At 41.6% G+C, this 25,455-nt stretch overlaps 1 protein-coding gene across 1 annotated transcript in view; it reads right to left on the bottom strand.

The window, feature by feature from the left end:
* Nucleotides 1-23,966, bottom strand: part of DCC (DCC netrin 1 receptor) — a gene marked incomplete at its 5' end in the record, with an annotated part of 1,142,764 nt that extends 1,118,798 nt beyond the window's left edge. Inside the window, one exon of the mRNA XM_083355563.1 lies at nucleotides 23,876-23,966. Within this exon, the coding sequence (XP_083211689.1) occupies nucleotides 23,876-23,966 (91 nt within the window). The remainder of the gene's footprint in view (nucleotides 1-23,875) is intronic.
* Nucleotides 23,967-25,455: the final 1,489 nt, after the last annotated feature.

Here is a 25,455-nt window from a genome sequence, read left to right on the forward strand (position 1 = left end):
ACTAATGCTATTTGCTTTTGCTATCCCCGGGTCAGTTGATCAAAATTCGCACACTTGGTAACTGGCATGTACTGTATTTATGATGGTTCCCAGGGTCGAGTGATCATCATCTGTGACCTTCCCAGCCAGTTTCCAACAAGCAAATTCAATGGGAGAAGCTAGATTTGCTTAACAATTTACCTGACGATTTACCTCATGACGTAGTGATGTGTGTGACTATCCCGTTCACTGTAAATATAAACATAAAATGTATTTATTTATATATAACTACAGGTTTGTGTCAGCATCTCTGACTCCATTTGGACACCGGCTGCGCAGTTCCCAGATCTGGAGCTTTACTGTGTTCTTCTGTATGAATGGACATGTTTCAAAGATTACGGTTTAGGGTTTTACAACCTGTTTTTACAAATCACTCTCTTTCAGCCCAACTCGGTTCACAGGGTTGTGATGGTGGTGGGAAAAATAAGAAGAGAAAGGTCTGCTGGATACGTCTGCTGCCTTGAGTTATTGATACAAATAATAAAAGCAGGAAACAAATAAACTCAGTTGGTTTCTCTCATGAGGGAAAAGTTTCATTTACCATGCTTTTGACTGTACTGTAGAATAAACTTCCATGAAAACATAACAGGAGTAAGAAATTCTGTCACTGCATTCTCTAAGCAATCTGCTAGACGGACGGGAGACATTTTTATCCATCTTTACGTAAACCTAATGTTAACAGTTGGAGGCCTTCTACATGACTAGATAAGGTCACCTGACACCACTCTGTGATATGTTAATTTGCAAAAGAAACAGGCATGGCTATCCCCTTTCTTATGCACTGAATAGACTTCTAAGCAAGTAGTTAGGGACTTTGGATATGCTTGCCTGTACTAAGCCAAGCAGAATATTAAAGTCCCAACTGAATGCTACTTAAAAGTTCCCATCTGATGCTTGTTCCAAGCTGACCTCCCTTCCCTTTGAATCTTTTGATCTGATCTTCTCCGTATCACTAACTGAAACTTTAAAAGCATTAAGATCACTTGGGGGTTGGAAAGATTAAATCTGCAGTATCCACTCTCTGTTCCTCCTTTAGCTACAAAGTGAGGCATTTGTAATGAGAAAGTTGCAATTCATATTTCTTCCTCTGTCTCTGCTTCTTACATGCTCAGTGGTAGATAAAAGAAGTTATGATAAACTGTAACAAAGAACATTTGAGAGAAAACTGACATAAAAACTCCACTACAAGGAAAGACATCCATAATCATCCTTCTTACAAGGCTGGCTCTGGGCAATGCATGGAATTTCTTTTTCTTTCTTTCTTTCTTTCTTTCTTTCTTTCTTTCTTTCTTTCTTTCTTTCTTTCTTTCTTTCTTTCTTTCTTTCTCTTTCTCTTTCTCCCTTTCCTTCCTGTCTCTCTCTCACTCTCTCTCTCTTTCATGAAATTGGGAGGCCACCCAATTCCAAATTACTCTGAGCAGTTTATACTACAAAAGTAAAGAACAATAAAAAAGAGAACAAACAAGCAAAACACATCAGACAAAAACAGTAACCATCTTCCCTCAGATATGGGAATGAAATCAGGTTTTTAATGGAAGAGAATATTTGTAGCTCAGGACTGGACTGTGGGGTCCTTGGTGCTCTCTATGTTTGGTCGTTTTCCTGCAAGAAAACAACCCAGCTCAGAGAGCATGAAGGATCCCAAAGTTTTCAAAGACTTACTGAGCATCTTCAGAGTGGGAATCTTTTAGGCAATGGATAGTAAAGAACACCAGTGCTGTACCTCTTATCTGACTATTTAAGCTTTTCAGTTATTCCCTTCTCTTGGAGGTCAGGCTCTGGATAGTTATTCTCACCAGAATTTCCATTCATTGAGGATGGACCATAGCCATCAGACAAACGATGGAAAGAATATACAACTTTCTGGAGTCAAGGGCCAACACTTGGCCTTAAGTGAGTCTCCACCCCAAAATAGTGGTTAGAAGAACCAGGACTTGAAACCAGAAGTTAGAAACCAGAAGTTTCATTTCATTTTAAGTAAATATAGTTAGTAAATATAATAAATATAGTAAATATTCTCCAATCATGTGTTTAGTTATTTCTTCCTTTTTGTCCCAGTAAACATTTCAGATTGGTAATAACTTTGAATGGGATCCATTTCCGAAAATCAGGGTGGGGGTAAGGGGAATAGGTTGCCCCAGGGTGTCAGAATCCATTTATATCTCATTTCATAATTGTATAGGTAGAACAACGTGCTATTACTGGGGATTCTGCCATCTCTCCGAGGGGGGGGGAGAGGATGGTTACTAAAGCTATTTTCAAACAACAGGGGATGTTTTAACGGGGGAAGGGAGGGGGACAGACAGGTCTGGTTTGTATCTTCATTTACAACTGAAAAGGAAAGCAATAACCATAAAACCAAGGAGAGTTCCCTTTCCCATGGAAGGACCTGACACCTAGCAACTGACGACAGCCTGACCAAATGGATGAGGGGAGGGGCTGAAATGGGAATGGTTTATATAGGATTGAAATGTAACTTTTCTCAGATTCCGTCTTGTATTCCCACAATCGATTCCATCCTAGTAAACATTTTCCTTTTGGACTAAACTTGCATCCAAGAGTTCTTATTTCCTAAGATGTGGATTGAGGTGGGTCCTGACAGTGGGAGTCTTTTAGGCAATGGATAGTAAAGAACACCAGTACTGTACCTCTTATCTGACTATTTAAGCTTTTCAGTTATTCCCTTCTCTTGGAGGTCAGGCTCTGGATAGTTATTCTCACCAGAATTTCCATCCATTGAGGATGGACCATAGCCATCAGACAAACGATGGAAAGAATATACAACTTTCTGGAGTCAAGGGCCAACACTTGGCCTTAAGTGAGTCTCCACCCCAAAATAGTGGTTAGAAGAACCAGGACTTGAAACCAGAAGTTAGAAACCAGAAGTTTCATTTCATTTTAAGTAAATATAGTTAGTAAATATAATAAATATAGTAAATATTCTCCAATCATGTGTTTAGTTATATCTTCCTTTTTGTCCCAGTAAACATTTCAGATTGGTAATAACTTTGAATGGGATCCATTTCCGAAAATCAGGGTGGGGGTAAGGGGAATAGGTTGCCCCAGGGTCTCAAATTGTAAAAATATGGAACTTGGAGATGAATGTGAAAGCACTTAGAACAGGGCTTTTCAGCCAGCGGTATGGGTACCACCTGTGGTACATTGGCACCTGGTAGGTGGTACGCGACCATCCTAGAAAAGTGGTAGCAGGGGAGGGGAATGAGCTGAACCGGTGGCAGCACCGCACAAGCCTGAGCGAGAGATGGCTGGAGTTGCAGGGCTGTCAGGGCTCAGCAGAAGCGCCAGGATCAGCGCCAGGCTCCAGCTGGAGCTCAGCGCTGATCCCAGTGCTTCTGCTGAGCACTGAAGAAGCGCCAATCAGCTGGAATGTTGCAGCATCTCCAGGGTCTTGTGATTTACATTCAGATGCTTGGCAACTGATTCATATTTATGACGGTCACAGTTTCCCAGGGTCATGTGAAGTGACCAAAACCAGCAGAGGGGGAAGGGAATAAAAACCAAACACCCCACCCCACCCCTGCTGCCAATCCTCAACAGAAATGCTCACAACAATGAAAACCTTGGACAGGAGGAAGAGCGCCGCCGGGTGGGCAGGCAGGTGTCCTGCTCGGCTGTGGCTTGGGGGCCACTTTTTTCAGTGCCATTGTAACTTCGAACAGTCACAGAAGTTGAGGACTACCTGTACTTCATCACTTTTTTCCTTTTGGGGGGGGTTCATCAAGTTTTTGACACCTTGCTAGGTGACTCGGATGTTGCCATATCGTAAAAGTGGTACAATGAGTGAAAAAGTTGAAAAGCCCTGATTTAGAACATGAAATAGAAGACAACGTGGACATTAATCTAAATCCTACCTGTAGCATAAAAATGAACTGGCAGATTTTTCCAGTTTAGTACAAGTAGTCCTCCACTTACAACCACAATTGAATCCAAAATTTCTGTTGCTAAGCAATACAGTTGTTAAGTGAGTTTTGACCCATTTAATGACTTTTCTTGCCACAGTTGTTAAGTGAATCCCAGCAGAAATTTTTAATTTTAATTTTAATTTTATCGAATTTATATACTGCCCTTTCCCGAAGGACTCAGGGCGGTTTACAGGATATAATTTTTAAAACATTAATACAAAAATTAAGACCAATTTTAAAAAGATTAAACTAAGTCCCTGCAACATGTAAAACCCCAGTTAAAACCCCAATTAAAACTCAGCCTGAGCCGGAAAGCTCGAAGAGCCAGGTCTTCAGGTCTCGGCGGAATGATCGAAGGTCGGGGGCAGTCCTAAGCTCCGCAGGCAGAAGTTAAGTTAGTCATATGGTTGTTAAGTGAATCTGGATTTCCATAAACTTTGCTTGTCAGAAGATTGCAAAAGGGAATCACATGACCCAGAACACTGCAACCGACATAAGTCCATGCCAGTTACCAAGCATCTGAATTTTGATCATGTGACCCTGGGGATGCTGCAGTGGTCATAAGTGTGAAAAACGGTAATAAATCACTTTTTTCAGTGCTAAATGAAAATGAACTGTTGTAAGTCAAAGACTACCTGTATCTGATTGTGCCAATTCCTCTTCTGGCTTTTGATCAACAGTATGTAATAATTTTGGTAAAAAATGAACAAATTTAGTTCAACAATAGGATCCTTCTAACCTAGCTTCCTTCCTGTTTCCCTAAACCTATTGAAAGTTTTTTATTCTCTCCCCACAAATGTTTTGCATTTGCTAGAGCAGCCAGGCTGGTATTAAGAAATTTATCAACGTTTCAGTGAGAGAGATTTTAGTGAGTGTCGGCCATCTGCCTTTCTTTCCTGATATGGCGAATTTGTTAGACACAATATTATGCCACTAAAATATGAGTTAAGATGTATATATGTTAAAAATGATAGAATGTAACAAATATACTTGGATGTAGTGACATGAGAGGATGTATTAAATGTTGAAACGGAAGAAATTTTGGTTAATTTTTAATATGTGGAAACTATATAAATGAGAAACAAGAATATTATATTGTCCTCCGCCTTTGTCTCCCCCTTGCAATTGGTACTCTAATGACTATTATTCTAATATTGTACTAGTAATATTGATATGGAAATGAGATAAATAAGAAGTGTATTACATTACTAGGTATTGGAGAAAATTGTGTAAAGGGAAAGAAGGTTATTTAACAATATGAAAATGAGAAAGTTTAAACGTTTAATTTTAATATCAATGTAAAATTAAAGCTAGAAAGAAGAAGAAGAAGAAGAAGAAGAAGAAGAAGAAGAAGAAGAAGAAGAAGAAGAAGAAGAAGAAGAAGAAGAAGTAGTAGTAGTAGTAGTACTGGTAGTAGTAGTTGGAAGGGACCTTGGAGGTCATCTAATCCAACCCCCTGCTCAGGCAGGAAACCCTATACCATTTCAGGCAAATGGCTGTCCAGTCTCTTCTTAAAAACTTCCAGAGAGGTATGATGGCAGAGTCAAGTTAGGCATTTCCAAATTTCTGGCACACCAAGCCCAAAAGATTCACCATCAAAAAAAATCAGGAAGAAATTGAAGCACTTGACAAGACACTTAGAGGCAACTGTGTCAAAGACCTTTTCTTCCATTCCCATTCCATAGGATCATTGGCTCTGTCTTTTGGGAAATATCTAAAAGCATGCACCATTCAAGAATCTATTAGATTATTAAAAAGATTTAATTTAACACTATTTCTGCGATCAAAGAGAGAAAACTCATTTTCCAAACCTACATGAAAAGCACTTTTTTTCTTAATACTTAAAATGAATGCCTTTGTCCCTTGCTCAGACACATCAGCCCTTCTCATTTGAATGTGTTTGTTGGCCTGCAGCCATTGGCAGGATTGTTCTGCTTCATATTGTCGCTGTAAATTGGGAGTAAAAAAAGGATTTAAATCACAATCACGGACTGAAATGAATGGTTTTAAATAGTCTATTTAAGCTTAGTGTTATGTTGTTTGTTAGTCTGTGTGTACACTTAATAATTGTTAAACAGGGCCCAGAATACTAAAAAAAAATGATTTCACTGTTTTAGCTCTCATATATTAAAATGAAATGTGTGTTGTGTCGTTCCCTTTATTTTCAGACTACAAGGATCAATGCCCAGTATCATAAAAAAGGTAATAAAACACCACTAAGAGACTCTCATAGTTGCCTGAATAGGAAAGGAAGAAACGGAGCTGCAGCATAAACTAATAGAATTTGTCTTATTTATTTTGTTCTATACTCTTTTTCATTCAAATTTTCCAAACAAATGTATTAACACAAAACTTTCAATGGATGCCATAAGGCATTTTCTCATGTAACTGAAGCAGCTGATATTTTCCAAATAACCTATTTTCCAAAGTACCAGAAGGAAGACAAGAAGTAATGGATGGAAACTAATCAAGCAACCTAGAAATAAGGAGAAATTTCCTGGGAATGAGATTAATTAACCAGTGCTTGCCTTCAGGAGAGTGGGTGCTCCATCTCTGGAGCTTTTAAGGAGAGACTGGATGGCCACTTGTCTGGAATGGTAGATCATGGGTGTCCAACCTCTTGGCTTGGCTGGGCCACACTGAGTGAAGAGAAATTGTCATGGGCTGCATACAAAATATAGAAAGTTCCATCATTCACAAGATGTTGAGGGCACAGATAAACCTCCAAGGGGCCTCAACAACTCTCAGAAAAGGTGCTAACAACTAGATGACTGCAAGGAATATAAATCCTTCCATCCTCCACCATTTAGTCAGAACTGAAGAAGCTTCTTGGGTGAGAAATGAAATGTCTTCAAGGAAAAAACAAAGTCCATTTGCCTTTTGAAAAAGCAGCTTTGGGACAACTGTGACCTGAATGTCTGAGAATCACCATAGACAATATATAATATAGTTAATATATATAAATCGCATAGTATTATTAAAAGTTTACAATCTTGTGAGGCCACATTACTAGCTGTCCAGGGCTACATGCAGTTTGTGGGTCGTGGGTTGTACACACCTGTCTAGATTATGGCTACTCTGAATCTCTTTCCCTCTCCATCCTCCAGCTCAGGGTTGTGCATTTTCTTAATCTGGGCCGCTCTCTGGGCAAGTTCTGTGTTGTACAAAGTCTCCTCCTCTGTTTCTACAGGTAGTTAGCTAGTTAGTTAGTTAGTTAGTTAGTTAGTCAGTCAGTCAGTTAGTTTATGGCATCTACAGAGATCATGCAATTACTGATAAACCCTAATAAAACACATTACACACACAAACACAAATGTAAGTTTAAGTAAAGCACCAGCACATACATGCATGTAAAGTGTCTGGAAATAAATGAGATAAAATATTAAATTAGACTAGAACCAAAAATAAAATTGCCACAATATGAAGCCATAGAATCACAATAGGATAGAGGTTGAATATCTAAGGAAGCTGGCCATCTAAATGCTTCTGGTGTGGTTGCGATGGTGTGCATTCCATCACATTTACATCTATTTTACTTCTACCTTATTCTTTGCTCAAAAATACCTTCCAAGTCTTTTCTCCCAATTCGTAGTCTATCCAATTGAGTATTCATCAACCACCTTAGTCCTAAGACTTGGTTGCTTGCTTTATTTATTTATTTTCAAATCGCTCTCACTTATCCATTCACAACTATTCTTGTCCTTTGCAATCCATGCAGGATTTTTTTAAAAAAAATTTCAATCAATGTTTTATCGTTCCACAGAAACTGAATTGCAACAATCCAAAATGCTTTTGCCCTAAAGACCTAAGTCTTGTGTGTGACATCCACAGCTTAATAAAGATGAATGCTTGCATCCCATCTCACTTTTCCTCTCAATTCACAAGTGATTGTTGACTCCCACTCGATGTGTTAATGGACAATTGTTTAAGAAACACACATACGGCAAGAGCAAGTATCTGAATAAGGCTAATAGAGCAATTGTCGCAAAATAAAAATGGCAAAGCTAATTTTGAGTTTACATGATTATACTATTATACTCAATTTGTATAGTTTTAAAAACAGACAAACTATCAGCCTATAACCCAAATCATTACTATTTTTATCCACAAGAGAAAGGAACACATTTCAAGAGCCACCTCAAGAATTACTTTAATGAAACCACATATTTTTGTTTATTTTTTGTTTTTCTTTAGCTTATTCACTAAGAATACTCAGCAAAATGTTTGTTGTTTGGATAAAATCAATATTTCCTTCCAATTACAGATGTGGAAATTTTCTACATTAGTCCAGTTCCATCCATCTCTGTGGTCACCTACTGTATGGAAAATTAACCTATATAAGAACTCTTTTTTTCAGTTTTTGAAAATTATTGTTTATTTCGTAACAAGTTTTACTGAAAACAAAATACTAAAAAAGGAAATAAATATTTGGAAAAATGCCTACAACAAAAGTGAAAAGAAAGACTAGTGAAAAGAAAGACTAAGCTACAAAGAACAGGGGGTCAACCTATTTTCAAAAACATCAGAAGGCAAGACAAGAAACAATGGATGGAAACTAATCAAGGAGAGAAGCAACCTAGAACTAGGGAGAAATTTCCCGAGAGAACAATTAATCAGTGGAACAGCTTGATTTCAGAGGTTATGGGTGCTCCATCCCTGGAGGCTTTTAAGAAGAGACTGAACGGCCATTTGTCCGAAATGGTATAGATATACCATTTCAGATAAATGATTGTCCAGTTCTTAAAAACTTCCAGTGTTGAAGCATTCACAGCTTCTGGAGGCAGATTGTTCCACTGATTAATTGTTCTAACTGTCAGGAAATTTCTCCTTAGTTTTTGTTTTTGTTTTTGTTTTTTTAATCCCATTTATATCCCACCCTTCTCCGAAGACTCAGGGTGGCTTACAATTTAAAGCACAAATCAATGTGCTTAGCAATAGCCTTCATTCTATGTATATGCCTGCTTATTAGGGCTTTCACCACCACCCCCCAAGCAGCATTATTACAAAGTCAGCTTAATTGCCCCCAACAATCTGGGTCCTCATTTTACCTACCTGGGAAGGATGGAAGGCTGAGTCAACCTTGAGCCTGGTGGGATGCGAACCTGCACTAATTGCAGGCAGCTGGTGTTACTTAAGGAGGCATTAGCCCACTGCTCCACCAAGGCTCTTCTAGGTTGCCTCTCTATTTGATTAGTTTCCATTTATTACTTCTTGTCCTGCCTTCAGGTGCTTTGGAGCAGAGATCCCCAACCTTTTGGGCACCAGGGACCGGTTATGTGGAAAGAGGTTTTTCCATGGATCAGAGGGGGCATGGGTTTGTGTGCTGCCTGCATCTCACTGATGGGGCATGGCTTGTTTGTGCGGACCGGTTGCTGGCATGCCACAGCCCGGTACCAGTCCATGGACCAGGGGTTGGGGACCCCTCCTTTGGAGAATAACCTAACTCCCTCTTCTTTAGGTAACCCCTGAGATATTGGAACACTGCTATCATGTCACCCCTACTACTTCTCTTCATTAAACTAGACATCCCAATTCCAGCAACCGTTCTTTTCATGTTTTAGCCTCCAGTCCCCTAATCATCTTTGATGCTCTTCTCTGTACTCTTTCTAGAGCAGTGGTGGAGAACCTTTAAGAGACCGAGTGCCCAAACTGCAAACCAAACCCACTTATGTATCACAGGGTGCCAGGTGGGTGTGGCCCACTGGGTGGGCATGGCCAGGGTGGGCATGGCCAGCTCGATGTTGCTCCTGGAGAGGGATGCCAGTGGGGGCCAAGAAGGTTTGGGGGAGTTCCAGGGGGTCTCTGGCAGGTGGGGCAATGGGCAGGAGGCCGTCTTGCTCAGCTGATGGCTTGGGGGGAAGAGGGCAGCTACACCCCCTCCCAAATGCTGCCGTCTCACAAAAGCAGGATGAAAACTCCAAAAAGTGAAAAGGAAAAAAAGTTAAAACAGAAGAGTGTCTCACGATGGTTTTCTTCTCTAGGGGGGATGTTCCTGAGCCCCACAGCTCTTCTGAGGAGGGGAGGGAGGAGAGTGGGAAGGAGCTGTGCTAGGATCGGGGCTCCTTGTGCCTGCCTCTGCCCTCCTGCACTCTTCTGTTGCAGATGCCGTGGCTCTGCCTACCTGGCAGGGCAGGGGCATGCTCACACATGGAGATGCATGTGCAGCTCGCTTTCTGTGCCATGCTTGGGCTGGACTGGGCTGGGCATGGAGCCTCCACTCAACTTCTTCCCCTGCAGACATCAGGAGTGCCCACCCCACCTACCGCTCGTCCCTGGGCAGCTGCTGCCATCTGGCACTCTCCAGCCCATCGCCGGCCATCCAGGCATGCCAGGATGCCTTCCTTCAGGCTCCCTCGACCTCTCCCCCCACCTCCAGGCTGGGGTTGGTCAGATTCCTCCCATGGGCAGCGCTGTGCCCATCCCTGGCCAGGCCCCCTCTTCCATCCTCCTCCTCCTTCTGTGGGCAGACTGCGGCTTACCAAGCCAGGCAGCGCCTCTCCCCGCACGTGTCCTCAGGTGGAGGAGCCAGGCAGCCACAGCTCTCACTCCCCTCCAACCTCCATCTGCCCAAGGCCGGAGCTTGGCACATCTGGCTGGCTGGAGATGGGCTGGAGAGCACGGGATGGTGGAAGCTGCCCCAGGATGAGGGCACAGGGGAAGAAGTGGGGTGAGGGTCCATGCCCAGTCCAGCCCAGGCATGGCATGGCATGGCATGGCAAGTGAGGCAGCAGTCCCACATGTATCCCCGTGCGTGAGTGTGCACCGCCCTGCCAGGCAAGCGGAGCCATTGCATCTGCGGCACAAGAGTCATCAGGTTGCAACATTTAAAGGAAGGGACCTGGTATGTAACCATCCTATCAAACTTAGTAAGATGGACAGATACCTTCAGGAAAACGTGGCCTTCTGTCATGTAGGCCTTTAAAGATGATAACCCACACCTTCATCCTCAAAAACCTTTTTACAGTTTCCATTTTTTAAATTTACTTTCATGGAGATGGAGAGCACATCATGAGAGCACATCATTTATGTCCTTCAGGATCTCCATTTTTGGCTTGTTTATCCTTTAGCTTTTGAGGTATGCTGCCCACTTTCCCTCTGAGTTCACTGAAATCTCCATTCCTGAAGTCCAAAATGTGAGACTGATTTTTTTTTCTCAGCTATTCCTCCCTTTGTTATCTTGAGACCAACATCAGCTGGTCAGCTTCCTTCTTCCACTTTACAGAGGCTCTTTAAAAGAAGACCTTCCATGAAAGCAAAATGTTCTTCTGAAGAACTGAACTGCCTTAACAAAACTACCAAGAGAGAATCCAACAAGTATATTAATGGATTCTTGTTGGAAGGATTACAAGAATAGATAAAGGAAATTATTATCGATGTTATGTTTATTTATGTGTCTTCCACAGAGCGTGATGGGATGCTGTGAAATGTATACCAGGACAATTAGATAAGTCTTCTATTACATTTTAAGTAATTATTAGATAATATTTTTTTAAATAAATACTCAGAACTCATGCCGGCATTTTATATCTAACAACTGCCAAAATCAGGAACACAGTTTTATTGGATTTAGCCATATGTACACATTTAGTTAATGATCCTTACAGTGGCTTCTTTCCAGCTTAAGCTGTTTGGAAAATCAAGTGCAACACTTTCTTCTGTTTGAAATGCAGAGGAAGAAGTTGTGGTCAGGGAAGGAATGTAATAGACTCATTATTTTCCGGGTTGTGCAAATAAGATACAACTCTTACAATACACAAACAATGTGGGAAGGATTCTTCATGGCAATGCCACTGCTTTGGTGGGGGTGGTCTTTGTTTTATTGCATTATTATTATTAAGATTAGTTGCACACTGAATCAGATGTTTAGACTGGATTTGTTAGGCATGAAGAATCATGACCACAGATTTAGTTCCAATTAAGGTAATTTATTACAGAAGAATCTAGTCAATTAAAGGGTCAGCACTAAATTAGCCCTAGATAAGAGTTAATAGTAGGGACGCGGTGGCTCAGTGGGTTAGGACGCTGAGCTTGTCGATCAGATGGTCGGCAGTTTGGCAGGTTGAATCCCGAGTGCCGCATAACAGAGTAAGCGCCTGTTACTCGTCCCAGCTTCTGCCAACTTAGCAGTTCGAAAGCACGTAAAAATGCAAGTAGAAAAATAGGGACCACTACGGTGGGAAGGTAACAGCGTTCCGTGCACCTTTGGCATCTAGTCATGCCGGCCACATGACCATGGAGACGTCCTCGGACAAGCACTGGCTTTACGGCTTTGAAACGGAGATGAGCACCGACCCCTAGAGTTGGAAACGACTAGCACACATGTGCGGGGGAACCTTTACCTTTACCTTTTAAGAGTTAATAGAATTCAGGAGGGGTTGGACGTAGACCAGGGGTGTCAAACTCACAACATCACATGACGTGTTGCGATGTATCGCAACTTTTTTCCATTGCTAACAATAGGGTGGACGCAGTTTCAGCATGACACATCTGGCCCATGGGCCGGCAGTTTGACACCCCTGATGTAGACCATATGTGGGAACATAATGACTCTAGGCTGACAAGAAACAATGGTTGGAAACTAACCAAAGAGAGAAGCAACCTGGAATTAAGGAGAAACTTCTTAACAGTGAGGACAATTAACTAGTGAAACAGCTTACCTTCAGAAATTGTGGGCGCTCCATCACTGGAGGGTGTTTAAGAAGAGACTAGATTAGACAGTCACTTGTCTGAAATGGTATAGGTTCTCCTGCTTGAGCGGGGGGGGGGGCTGGACTAGAAGACCTCCAATGTCCCTTCCACCTCTATTCTATTCTAAGTAATAGATGAGGTGAGGCACAAAAATGGGATGCTGAAAATTACTGCTTAGTAGTCTAAGACCAGATAAAGTACCTGCCCGGGAATTATCATCTACTGGAGATGCCCATGGAGTGTATCCTATTTGCCAGAGATTCACTACATGGCAGCCCGATGGAGGGCATTTGCAACACAAGGACCACTATTGTAGAATTCTCTCCTGGGTCACAGGCAGCTGGTAAAACCTTGCAAAGAGAGCAGTTTATGATGTACCATCCCTCAAAGCTCAAAGTTAAATTTGTACTGCTGCATCCTCTGCTTCGCTATTGATTTATATGTTATAGAGTTTTAAGGTTTGCAGCTCAGGGTTGAAATGAAGGGTCCTTGGTGCTCTCTGGATGTTTGTCCATAAGAAGCAGTAACTCATGGTGCCTGTCAAATTTTCAGACTTCATTTCCCATTGTACAGAGGCAGGGGATACTAGACAAGAACACTGAATTGTGGGAAATAGATCCAAAACTTGTGAAGAGCACTAGGTTGCTAAGCCACTGCATAATTTCCTATTCCATTCTTCTCAATCTTTGCTTCAAGCTCTTTGCTCCATACCTACTTCCAGGAAGAAAGGGGGAAAGAAAGATTTATCAGATATAATTGTCTTCTCTCATTATTGGTCAAATAGGTGATCCCTAACTTTACTCCAGGTCAGTGTTTCTCAACCTTGCAGACTTTTAGATGTGCAGACTTCAACTCCCAGAATGGGTGGACTTCAACTTCCAGAATTCCATGCTGGCAACGCATCTTAATGTCTATAAGGTTGAGAAACACTGCTGTAGGTACCCAAAGGATAATTAACCAGGCCTCAAACCCTTTCACGTCAGAGGCATGGAAAGCTAAAGAAATTGATACAGAACTATATTCAATAAGCTGTCTTCCCAGTTTGACTGTGACAATGTCCACTGTGAAGAGGTTCCCACAATGCTCAACTATCAGCCAGTTTGACAGGTCCTAATCATCAAGAGATCTGTGAGATTGCTAAAGTGCACTCGGATAAACATGGTGTTGGGTGAAATTACTCTGAACGATCATCAACTAAAGTGCAAGTTATTGAAGCTGCATCGGCTTGTGGTATTCCAATTAACCTCTCTTTTTAAGAAAAATCTGGTTCATCCCAGCAGAAGAACACAATAGGAAGGCTGAAAGGAACTTTGTGACTGGAATGAATGACAAGGTGGGCCATTCAAAAAAGAAGCTGTTGCTATCCCATCTGAATTTCACATCTGGAGAGGCAAGATCAAATTTGAGTACAAAGGCAGAAACTTCAACAAGGAGGGACATGCAGATTTGCCTGGATGAAGGCCTGTTTATAATAATATATAATAATAATAAATTGGAAGGGACCTTGGAGGTCATCTAGTCCAACCCCCTGCTCAGGCAGGAAACCCTATACCATTTCAGGCAAATGGCTGTCCAGTCTCTTCTTAAAAACCTCCAGTGTTGGAGCATTCACCACCTCTGGAGGCAGGTTGTTCCACTGGTTAATTGTTCTGTCAGGAAGTTTCTCCTTAGTTCTAGGTTGCTTCTCTCCTTGACTAGTTTCCATCCATTGCTTCTTGTCCTGCTTTCAGGTGCTTTGGAGAATAGCTTGACTCCTTCTTCTTTGTGGCAGCCCCTGAGATATTGGAACACTGCTATCATGTCACCCCTCACCCTTCTCTTCATTAAACTACACATACCCAATTCCAGCAACCGTTCCCTATATGTTTTAGCCTCCAGTCCCCCAATCATCTTTGTTGCTCTTCTCTGTACCCTTTCTAGAGTCTCGACATCTTTTTTACATCATGGTGACCAAAACTGGATGCAGTATTGTTAGGCATATTGTGTTAGCCTACAATGTTGGGTTGAAAATATATTAACCATAATGCTATGTCTTTAAGAAGTTAATTGGCCAATGGGTGTGTAAGTGTTCTCATGGCCATAAGAGGAAGCTAGGAACGTAGTTTCTCTCTCTCTCTGAATTCACTGATCTCTACTACTACTGTTTTTGCTCTGCTGTTGGTTTACTACTGTTGTAAACCTGAACTGTGTATTGACCTCTGGACCGGTAAGAAGACTTTGTAGTTTGGATTACTCCTTGGACTGTTGCTATTGTGTATGACCTGGACTGTTTATTGTTGACTGTGCATTTTTGTTTTTACATCACCTCAAAAGTAAACTACTTTTTGCTTTTACAACTCAGTGTACTCCTGTGTGCACTCCTTGCTGCTCTCAGTACCCTTCATTGTCTGTGCAACTCTTTGGTAGCTCAAGGAGACCTCTGCACAACAAATTCCTTAACAAGTATTCCAGGTGTGGCCTTACCAAAGCATTGTAAAGTGATATTAGTACTTCACTTGATCTTGATTCTATCCCTCTGTTAATGCAGCCTAGCACTGTGTTGGCTTTTTTGGCAGCTGCAGCACACTGCTGGCTCATATTGAAGTGATTGTCTACTAGGACTCTGAGATCCCTCTCACAGTTACTATTCACTGCTCTTCAGTGGAAAGGCAGGTCTGGGATATCATCTTGATATCCCAGAGTCACAGGAAACTGGCTCTTAGGAATAATTTAATCATAATATAACAGTATGCTTCATATTTATTTATTGACAGTAGTCTTCAAGTTATGGCCACGATGGAGGCTGCCCATTATGGCCGTAAGTTGTAACAGTCATATAATATTTTATGATTTTTTTTGTGGAGGTTTTAAATGAGTGCCATGGTTATTAAGTGAACAAATTGTTCGTTACGGGACTATTTTGCTGGGGAAAAAAATAGAAATAATAAAAGTGATGATTTTTGGAAAAACTGTTGTAAAACACAGCAACGTGACTTTGGGATGTTGCAAATGACAATTAATGCAGCTGTGTTGCTAAGCATCCGAAGTGCAGTCACATGACTATCGGGGGAACCTGACTCTCTGAACTTTGGATCCAGGTTGTAAGGCCCCTTTTCCAGATATGTCATCAATTGAGGAGTGCATGTATTCAATATATTTAGCCACCCACCTCACATGTGAGTCTCTGGGCAACTTACTGAGCTAAAAGTGCAACCCCCCCACCTCCCCCCAAAAAACCCAAATGTACCATCAAAACTGTAAACATTATTTAAATTCTTTTTTAAAAAACCATAATATGTACGAAAGTTCAATCAATCCCACTAATGGAACAGCCATTTTGCAAGCACCACATCTCCATTATTAGATTTCCAGGCCAGATGATCAAGCTACATTTTCAAGCCCTTTCAGAAGGCCAATTAAGTCAGACCCAATCTGATTTTGGGGAATGATGTTCCAGAAGAGGGTTGCTATGGTAGTAAAGGTTCTCCTTCTGGATCTGGTCAGATTACTTTCCTTCATGGATGGGACTCGTGACATGCCTTTCCTGCTGTGATAGAGAAGAGGTGGTCCCTCAAATAATATATCAGTTAAAGCAGAGGTCCTCAACCTTTTGGGCACCAGGGACTGGTTCCGTGGTGAAAGGTTTTTCCACGGACTGGAGAGTGTGTGATTGTGCGTGCTGCCTGCATCCCACACATGGGGCTTTGCTTGTTTGTGTGGACCGGTTGCTGGCATGCCATAGACTGGTACTGGTCCATGGACTGGGGTTTGGGGACCCCTGAGTTAAAAGGCTAGCAGCTGCAATGGGAGAACACGAACAAAGTTTTAACCACTGTTGGACTTTATGCATGTATAAGGTTTAGCAGATTGCCAAATTCAATCTGCTTGGTTTACAGCAGCCATGTTGAGCACACTAGAACCTTCACTAATTGGATTAAATGGTTATGTGAATCCAGCCAATGTCTTTCAGAGGCCATATGTCTCTGTGAATCTGGCTTATGCCACCATGTCTATTCTGGCAACAATTTTCCACACTTCTAGCCAGAAGTCTTTTTCATCACCTGCTACCTTTCCATTTTAGCTGGGCATAGCTAAACATTCATATTCTGAAATTAATCCTGTAAACTAGAAAGTCTTTTGCCAAAGTAGCAGAAAAGCTATTTATCTTTACCTGATCAAATGATCACATGAATCTATGGGAAGTGGAAGAGAGCTCTTTCACCATTTGCTTCCTGTGGGGATCACAATCCCCATCAGGAAAAAAAAAAAGCTATTTCCATTGGATGGAGGATTTTCCATTTATGACCATGGATTTTTTCCCCCAATGCAAACATCTGGGGGTCCCAAATTGGGAATGAAACATATATATATGTTTTCTGAGGTTTTCGCGGGTGTTCGTATGTGGATCTTTGGTTATTCGGGTTTTTTCCCGCGTAGAACTAAAGGTGTAGGGGCGACGTTTCGACGGAATCCCATCCGTCATCATCAGGCTAAGCAGCACAACTCACCAGCTCAGGTCTAAGGCTGGCAGCTGAGACCAGCCCATCCACTCAAAACACACCCCCACCCAATCAGAACACACCCACCATTCAAAACACACTCCCACCCAATCAGAACACACTTACTCCCCCACCCAATGAGAGCACACCACCCACAGAACACATTCAAATCCCCTTGATATAGCCCTGTAGAAATCAAGTTATCATTCACAAGGATGCCTGAAAGAAATAAATCACCTTTAAGAATGCTTATTGCTTGAAAGCTGTAGAATAATTCCAGGTTCTTGCCAACTTGAACAACGGAAATGGATTTAATAGCAATGCATGGCTGAATGATAACTTTTACTTCCTTTTGTTAGTGCTATTGTTATAGTTACCAATTGTGACATTGACTAATCTATGGTCTCAAAGAACCAAATTATGCTTGACCATCAATACCTCTGGGAACAAAAAAAACCCTATTAATCTGGATCATTTGTATGAATTTGACATATGTGTTTACGCTTAGGTTGCAATTGTGATTCCAGCTAAATAAAATTTGGAAGTCAAAATCTTTGCAGGTTTGTTTCCAATCTAGCCTCACAGGACCCTCATTTAGCTAAGGCCATGTACAGTATGTGGAAAATGAATTTTCACAACACTTCAACTCTAAATCCACGCTAACCAAACACAGTTGCTAGCATTACATATATATATATATATATATATATATATATATATATATATATATATATATATATATATATATATATATATCAAAGCGAGAAAGAGCCAGTGGCCTAAAGGTTAAAACAATTGCCTAAAGTGCAATTGGCCCAGGTTCGAATCTCAGAAGGGTATGGCTGACTGATGAGAACAAATAAGTTTGAAATGCATATCAGTCTCCCTTTAATTCTTTGTTAGCAATCCAAAAAATTTACATATATATATATATATATATATATATATATATATATATATATATATATATATATATATATGTATGTAAATTTTTTGGATTGCTAACAAAGAATTAAAGGGAGACTGATTTACATTTCAAACTTATTTGTTCTCATCAGTCAGCCATACCCTTCTGAGATTCGAACCTGGGCCGATTGCACTTTAGGCAATTGTTCTAACCTTTAGGCCACTGGCTCTTTCTCGCTTTGTTAGCTGAGAAGCAAGGGAGATATGTGTTAAATGTTTGTTAAGTATTTAGATTACCTTGCTAGGCCCAAACATGGGACAAATCTTATTTCCTGTTTCAGCCTAACCCAAGGCCATCAACAGGCAGTAGTCACAGCAGTGACAGCTCATATTTATGTAAATATTTACACACACACACACACACACACACACACACATATACACACATGCTTCTCCCAGAAGCTGAAGCCACCAGGCTGAGGATGACGGATGGGATTCCGTCGAAACATTGCTCCTAAACCTTCAATTCTACGCGGGGAAAAAACCCGAATGACCAAAGATCCACATACAAACACCCGCAAAAACCTCAGAATATATATATATATATATATATATATATATATATATATATATATATATATATATATATATATATATATATATATATATATATATATATATATATATATAAAGGTAAAGGTAAAGGTTCCCCCGCACATGCGTGCTAGTCGTTTCCAACTCTAGGGGCCGGTGCTCATCTCCGTTTCATAGCCGAAGAGCCAGCGCTTGTCCGAGGACGTCTCCGTGGTCATGTGGCCGGCATGACTAGACGCCAAAGGCGCACGGAACGCTGTTACCTTCCCACCGTAGCGGTCCCTATTTTTCTACTTGCATTTTTTACGTGCTTTCGAACTGCTAGGTTGGCAGAAGCTGGGACGAGTAACAGGCGCTCACTCTGCTACGCGGCACTCGGGATTCGACCCGCCAAACTGCCGACCTTCCGATCGACAAGCTCAGCGTCCTAACCATATATATATACCGCCACCCAAAAAAATAGATCACATAATGGCACAATGTGATGGCCAAGTTCACATCATGGGTATGCAACCTTGGCTCTTCTATAGGTGGCTCAGGAATTCTGGGAGTTGAAGTCCACAAGTCATAAAAGAGGCAAGGTTGCCTACCCCTGGCCTAGTTCATGCAACATCTTCCAACAATGGCTGGTCATCATACACTGAACAAGAAACTACTCAATATTGTAGCCTACACTAACATGCTTTGCATATCTACTCTAAAACTTTATATTCTGTAAAAACTTTCTCAACTGATTCAATCCTCATCTGATCACTATAAATCCTAAATATCCAAGTTACCATCTACTGGACCAGAAGCTTGAGAATTTAGTGTAGTTCCAGAATGCTTTAAATATGATCATAATTTAATAATTAGTTATTGATTCAGTTAATAAAGAAGCACCATGGGGTCCCTGCAGGGATCTTATTTCTACGAGGTTCCTATGGGTTCAGTCTCAAGTCCCATGAAACCTAAAGTGTCATACTTTGATGAGGTCTGCAAATCTCCGAGTTGTTATTAAGCAGTTCTTTGGGTGGAGAAAAAAAAAACCTTAATAATCCTTCAACTAAGAATACAATTTGCAAGCAACAGGTTCTTCTTTTGGAACATGTGTGATAAAAGACAGTGAGAAGGAATTGACATTTGGTAATGTAGCTGACTATTATGTATTTTTATTTAAAACGTACAATTCTGATCTGCCTGAGATCAAGGATTTCAGAAAGGAGAAATGACGAGATTTGTGGCTAAGTGGTCTCTTGAACTATGAAATGGAGCAGCCAACTTCTATTGTATGATGTATAATAAATAAATGAATATTTATCGTATAATACTGATCAGGAAGCTTAGAGTCTGTTAGTTTAACACTGTAGAACCAACTGTGAAGGAAAGTATCAGACAGAAACAGAAAGACATTAAAGCGTTTCATTGACACTATTCAGGGCGATGAAGTGCGTTTGTTTAAACTTTAATATAATTTCCATTGATAATGGAAACAAGCACAAGGCTGACAAGATGTCACCTCTACAACATTGTTGCAAGACAGCATTGGTCATCAAATTCATACGAGTTATTTTTGGAAAAACAGATCAATCTATTGGACTAAATAGAAAAAAGACAAGCATACAGCCACTGAGTATACAGATTCTCCTTCACACTCCCCTATTCCTACCTCATGCTGAGTTCTCACAAACACATTCAATCTGTGATGCCTATAACATTAGAGCAATAATTTGTGAAACAACCACCATAGGCTCAGAGACTGAAACACATCGTTCACCCCTGACTGCACCCCAAAACTCAATATTTCTTGGTGGAAGTAATTCACACATTCCATTGAAAGACACTGAGTGATAAGCTGCCAAGTGATGAGATATTGAGTGACGATAAATATATCTGTGAAGTAGACATTAGTGGTTACAGCCCTATCTTCAGTTACAGTTTGCTAAAAGCAATACTCAGTTGAAACCCCCATGGTTTTCCTATAGCTGAAGACAGAAATGTGCCATAAAAACTTTGAAATCCTCCAAATCTATCGAGACATCTTAGTTAAAATTCTGGAGTTGATAGTCTAAACATTATTTTGTTGGGAAGAAGGTGATTTTACATGAGGATAAAATTAATGATGATTCTATATTGATGAATATTTCAGTTCGGAGTACGGAGTATTAAAATAAGACCTGAGCATTGAAAGACACTATCTCTGTCAAAGAAATAGGAGAGGAGAAGTTTAACAAATGCTCTACAATTCATCCATGATGATCAGTTCTATGCATCTAAAACAAGGTACACTTACTAGGTTCGTGTGAAAGAAGTTATTGATTTGATACTCAAACTCTGTTGTCCCTCCCCCCCAACCCCCACATACAGTTTATATTCATTACAGGCGAATTAAATGAAATATTTCAGTTTACACAATGTTTACCACTCCAGAAGGATCTGGAGATTCTCCGAAAACAGTTTCATACACATCTATGAAGTTATTTTGAAGTATCTGGCTCGTCCTATCACAAATACTTGTTACGGAGTTTTCTGTTCTCCCTCTCACAACGAAACCATTTGTCCAACTTACAGATCAACAATTATGGCTAAGAAGAGCATCAGTATCTCCCAAGCAGTCCATCCATTCACCCCACTAGAGCCCAAATCCAGGTCAAAAGAACCATAGTTTAGGACCTAGAAGCTCTTGCACCATGTGGCCAAATGATCATAGCTTGCCTCTATGCATCATGTGCCTTTCCAGCCAATTTAAGTAAATGCACATGTGGCAGTCCTTGAGATCAGAGGGCAGCTCCATAGCCTTGAAATGGATGGATGCTATGACAGGTTCCCGTTGATTTATACTGCATCACTTGCCAGATGTATAATTATTCTCCTATTCAGATGCTAGGAGATGCTGACAAGCTAATTCATCCTGTTCCTGGACTCCACACCACAGCCAAGTGTGAAGAAGGGAGTGAAGGTGGGAAGAATGAGGACACTTTTTTTTTCCCTTCTACTTCAAGACAAAAGAGTCCTTCACATTCACTTCCCTCTACGATTCCCGAAACTTGAAATTCTATTATGCTTAGACCAATGATTACGTGATGGGATTAAGTGCCCTCCATAGAGGCTTGGATCTGATTTTTAAATTATCATTTCCAAGCTGCAGAATAGCACACCCAATCCATTCCTAGGCTGAAGCGGGAGTACTTTCACACTGACACGCTCTCACTCTTTCTCTCCCACATAGACATCAATAGAGAGGGAAAAGCAACAGAAATATTCTCATTGCCCCACTTCCCCCCAGTGAACAGAAGCTCATTCGCCATCGGCTTGCTAGATTTCCTATTGCACAACATTTTGGCACATGGGAACAATAGAAAATGAAAATGGTGTGGGTGTGTGTGGGGGGGAATGACCAGGGCAAAGAATGACAACATATATTTGTTTTCCTTCTAAGTCGACTCTGAGAAATCCTCATTTTCAGAAAGAAAGTTTAAAGAGAGTGAAGGAATACATTTCCGAAGCAGGTTGTGCATTAGCTGGAAAGTGGGGGGAAAAAAGAAGAAGAAGGACAAAGCGGCATTGTACAGTAGCTCTGAAAGCCTTTTGTTACCCATCCACAAAGTCTTTAAATGCCCTGCTGAATGGGAATTTCGCCAAGCTCAGACTGGCTACTTGGCCTTAATAAGTGCACCTCCTACTGGCCCTTTCACGGAGAGAAATCTTGCTTTCTTCATGTTTGTCTCCCCCCCCCCCAAGATGCTGAAGAGAGGAAATAGCTGCTGAAATTGAAGGGGGTGGAGGGGTGGAAGAGATCCAGCAGATGAATGGCTTCAGGTTAAAGGCAATCTACTCAACCTCCCCTCTAGCCCCCCCAAAAGGTACATAAAACAACAATCCTTTGCAAAAAGAGAGCGAGAGAGAAAGAGAGAGAGAATTTTGTTTCCAGGTGAAATGCAGGCGAGAAAGAAACTTTGTCCAATTGTACCATGCAAGAATCCCCCTGGGCCAGAGGCTTATTCCAAGACCGCCACTGAACATAAAAGCTGACAAAGACTTTGTAACCGTCGCAGAGTGTGTGCAATCTGCCACTCAAATTAATTGCAGGCAGCTAAAAGAGAAACAATCTTTGCCATGCACCTTATAAACTGGGGCCACTGATACAAGGTACCAATCCTGCCTGTGCTCTTTGGGATCACTACATGTTGAATCTTATGCTGATCCCCAATTTTCATTTGGACTCATGTTTTTCATGGGCCTCAATGCCGCAGACCCAACAGACATTCCTTCCTTGGCAAGGCCATTATCTCCCAAGGTGGGAGCTGCCTGTTTGAAGCAGGAATTTCCAAGGAGAACCCTTTTCATAAGCCCAGCTCAAAGACCAAAGGAAAGCGTGCCTTCCTGTGTTTAATAAGGAGAAATCTTTTCACCAGTCACCTGTTAGCCTCCATTGCAAATATCCATCAAAGGTTTGCAGTCATGTGCAGTTCAACACGGCTCGCCTTGTGTAAACTTTATTATTGTTGCTGCTGTGGCACATGGGTTCAAATGCTGCATTTCTGTGCCAACTGATTCTATCTGGGCATGGTAAGAGGCAGAGAAAATTGGCATGTATTGTTTCACCCATGGCACAGGGGGGAATTACTATGCCCGCTCAGGTTGTAGACTTGTTCTGAGATGGCCTGTTAATAAATGGTTGCTGTTGAACACTGAAGCCAACATATGCCTTCTCTTATCAAATGGCGCAACTTCCTCCAAAAATCTCCTGTTTCATGCCCGGCTCTAGCTGATTTTCCAGGATGCATTGAATCAAGCCATTATCAATTTCTCATTCTCTCACCGCCTTCTCCATCCCAACTCAGTACAATGAGCTTTGCCCCTTTTTAATTAGAAAATGTGTCTACCAACTGCAAAGAGAGGTGTGCCCCCGAATCACTCAAAGGGAGTTGGAAAGCACCGTGCATGCAAACTACAGATCCACAGGCGATCTTTTCCAAGAACAAAGACCAAAATCCTCTCTATCCTTTCTCCTCTTAAGCTACCAGTCATGGAAGCTACAGAAGATAGATACCAAGCAGAGAAGAATGCCAGCCCATCTTTGCTTTTCACTCTAGTTGTTCTTTGATGATAGGCTTCTGGCTTTTTCTCCCTTTTCGAGACCAAGAATGAAGCTCTGTGCAACTCAAATCACTCCTTATGCCAACCTGCAACCTTTCTCAAAAGCCATTCTTCACCATCCGTGAAACTCAAAAGAGCGCATTAAAAATAAAGCCACATCTCACTTACCGGTGACTTCAAGATCCAGGGTGAGGAGAGAGATCACAAACAGCAGAAAAGCCAGCTTGGGTAGCCAAACAGATCCAAGGTTATTCTCCATATTTCCAAACACACCTACGGATATTTGGGTCCAGATCAAAAGCAACAATCCCACACCTTATGCACACTTCGGTCTCCTCCCTTTGGGCAGGGCTGTTTTAGTTCTCCACGCTGACAAGGTTTTAGGATTATTGTGTGGTTTTTTTTAAAAAAAAATTATTATTATTATTGCCAAAAAAACACCCCCCAAAAAGTTGTATTCGATCCCCAAGCCAGAAGATTGTCAGAAAACTAACTCAAGAAAAAAAAAGAGAGGAGGAGGGCGAAAGAATTCCCTCGGTTTGAAAAGCATCCATCAGAAGAAGAGAAATCCAGCCAGGAATGGGGTGGGTGGGTGGGTGGGGGGAGAAGCAAAGGCAAAGCTGCATTAAACGGAGAGTGAATTATCCATCTCTGCTGGTGTTCAGAGTAAAATAAGATCAGCGCGCCGGAGATCCTAGGAGGGAAGAAGCATCTGAGGTATCTCCTCCTCCTCCTCCAATTTCCTCGGCAGATGTTCCTTGCAGGCAGCAGGGGAAGGAGCGAAGGATGCGAAGCTCTCACTTGTTACGGATGCTAGTCCCAGCGACCAGGATGCGAGAGGGAAGAGTTACAGCTCAAACGTCCACCGAGCCAGAGTAGCTCTTGGTGGAAAATGTGGAGAGCGGAAAGGAACCGACTGGGATCTGGGAAAAGAAAGATTCGGCTGGGGGAGAATTCAGAGCAAGTGACAGAGTGGGGGGAGCTGGGAGGGGGCTGGGGTGGGGAAGAGGGGAAAGACCGCTTGGCTTTCAGCAGCTGTATTCGCCGAGCGCCGAGCTGCAGAGGCGTGAGCAGAGGCGCCCTCTGTAGGCCAAATTCGGCAACTCACTTCGGGCGACGGCAACGAGTCTCTCACTCAAGCCTTTGCGATCAAGTCCGGTTCGGTTGGATTCCGTCCTTCCTTGCGAAACATCCGAGCTTAGCCGATCGAACTACCTAGCGATCGTGCCTCGGCTTGACGGTTTGCAGACGCAGGAGTGAGTTCCTGATCTTGCAGCGAGAGGAGGAGATTTAAAGCGAGGCGATTCCGTTCTCAAAGGGCAACCGGGAAAAAAAAATACGGCACATCGAGATCACCCAGCTGGGTCCCCCTTGACTTCGCAGAAGGCAGCGAACTTAAGTCACGTGGTCTGTGTAGCCCTCCCCTCCTCCAAAAAAAAAAAAGAGTTGAACATGATCGTCTTTAAGAGATGGAAAGAAGTTACTTAAAGTACAGTTTAAACAATATAGATTCTAGAGGGAGCCATAGATAGATAGATAGATAGATAGATAGATAGATAGATGATAGATAGATAGATAGATAGATAGATAGATAGATAGATAGATGATAGATAGATAGATAGATAGATAGATAGATAGATAGATAGATAGATAGATAGATAGATAGATAGATGGCTTTTTTTGTCATAGAACGCTCAGAACGGAGTTCCGGCACCTTTTTTGGATGGAACCTTATAGGGTAGGCAAGG

Source organism: Vipera ursinii (assembly GCF_947247035.1).
Source record: "Vipera ursinii genome assembly, chromosome: 2".
Lineage (NCBI taxonomy): Eukaryota > Metazoa > Chordata > Lepidosauria > Squamata > Viperidae > Vipera > Vipera ursinii.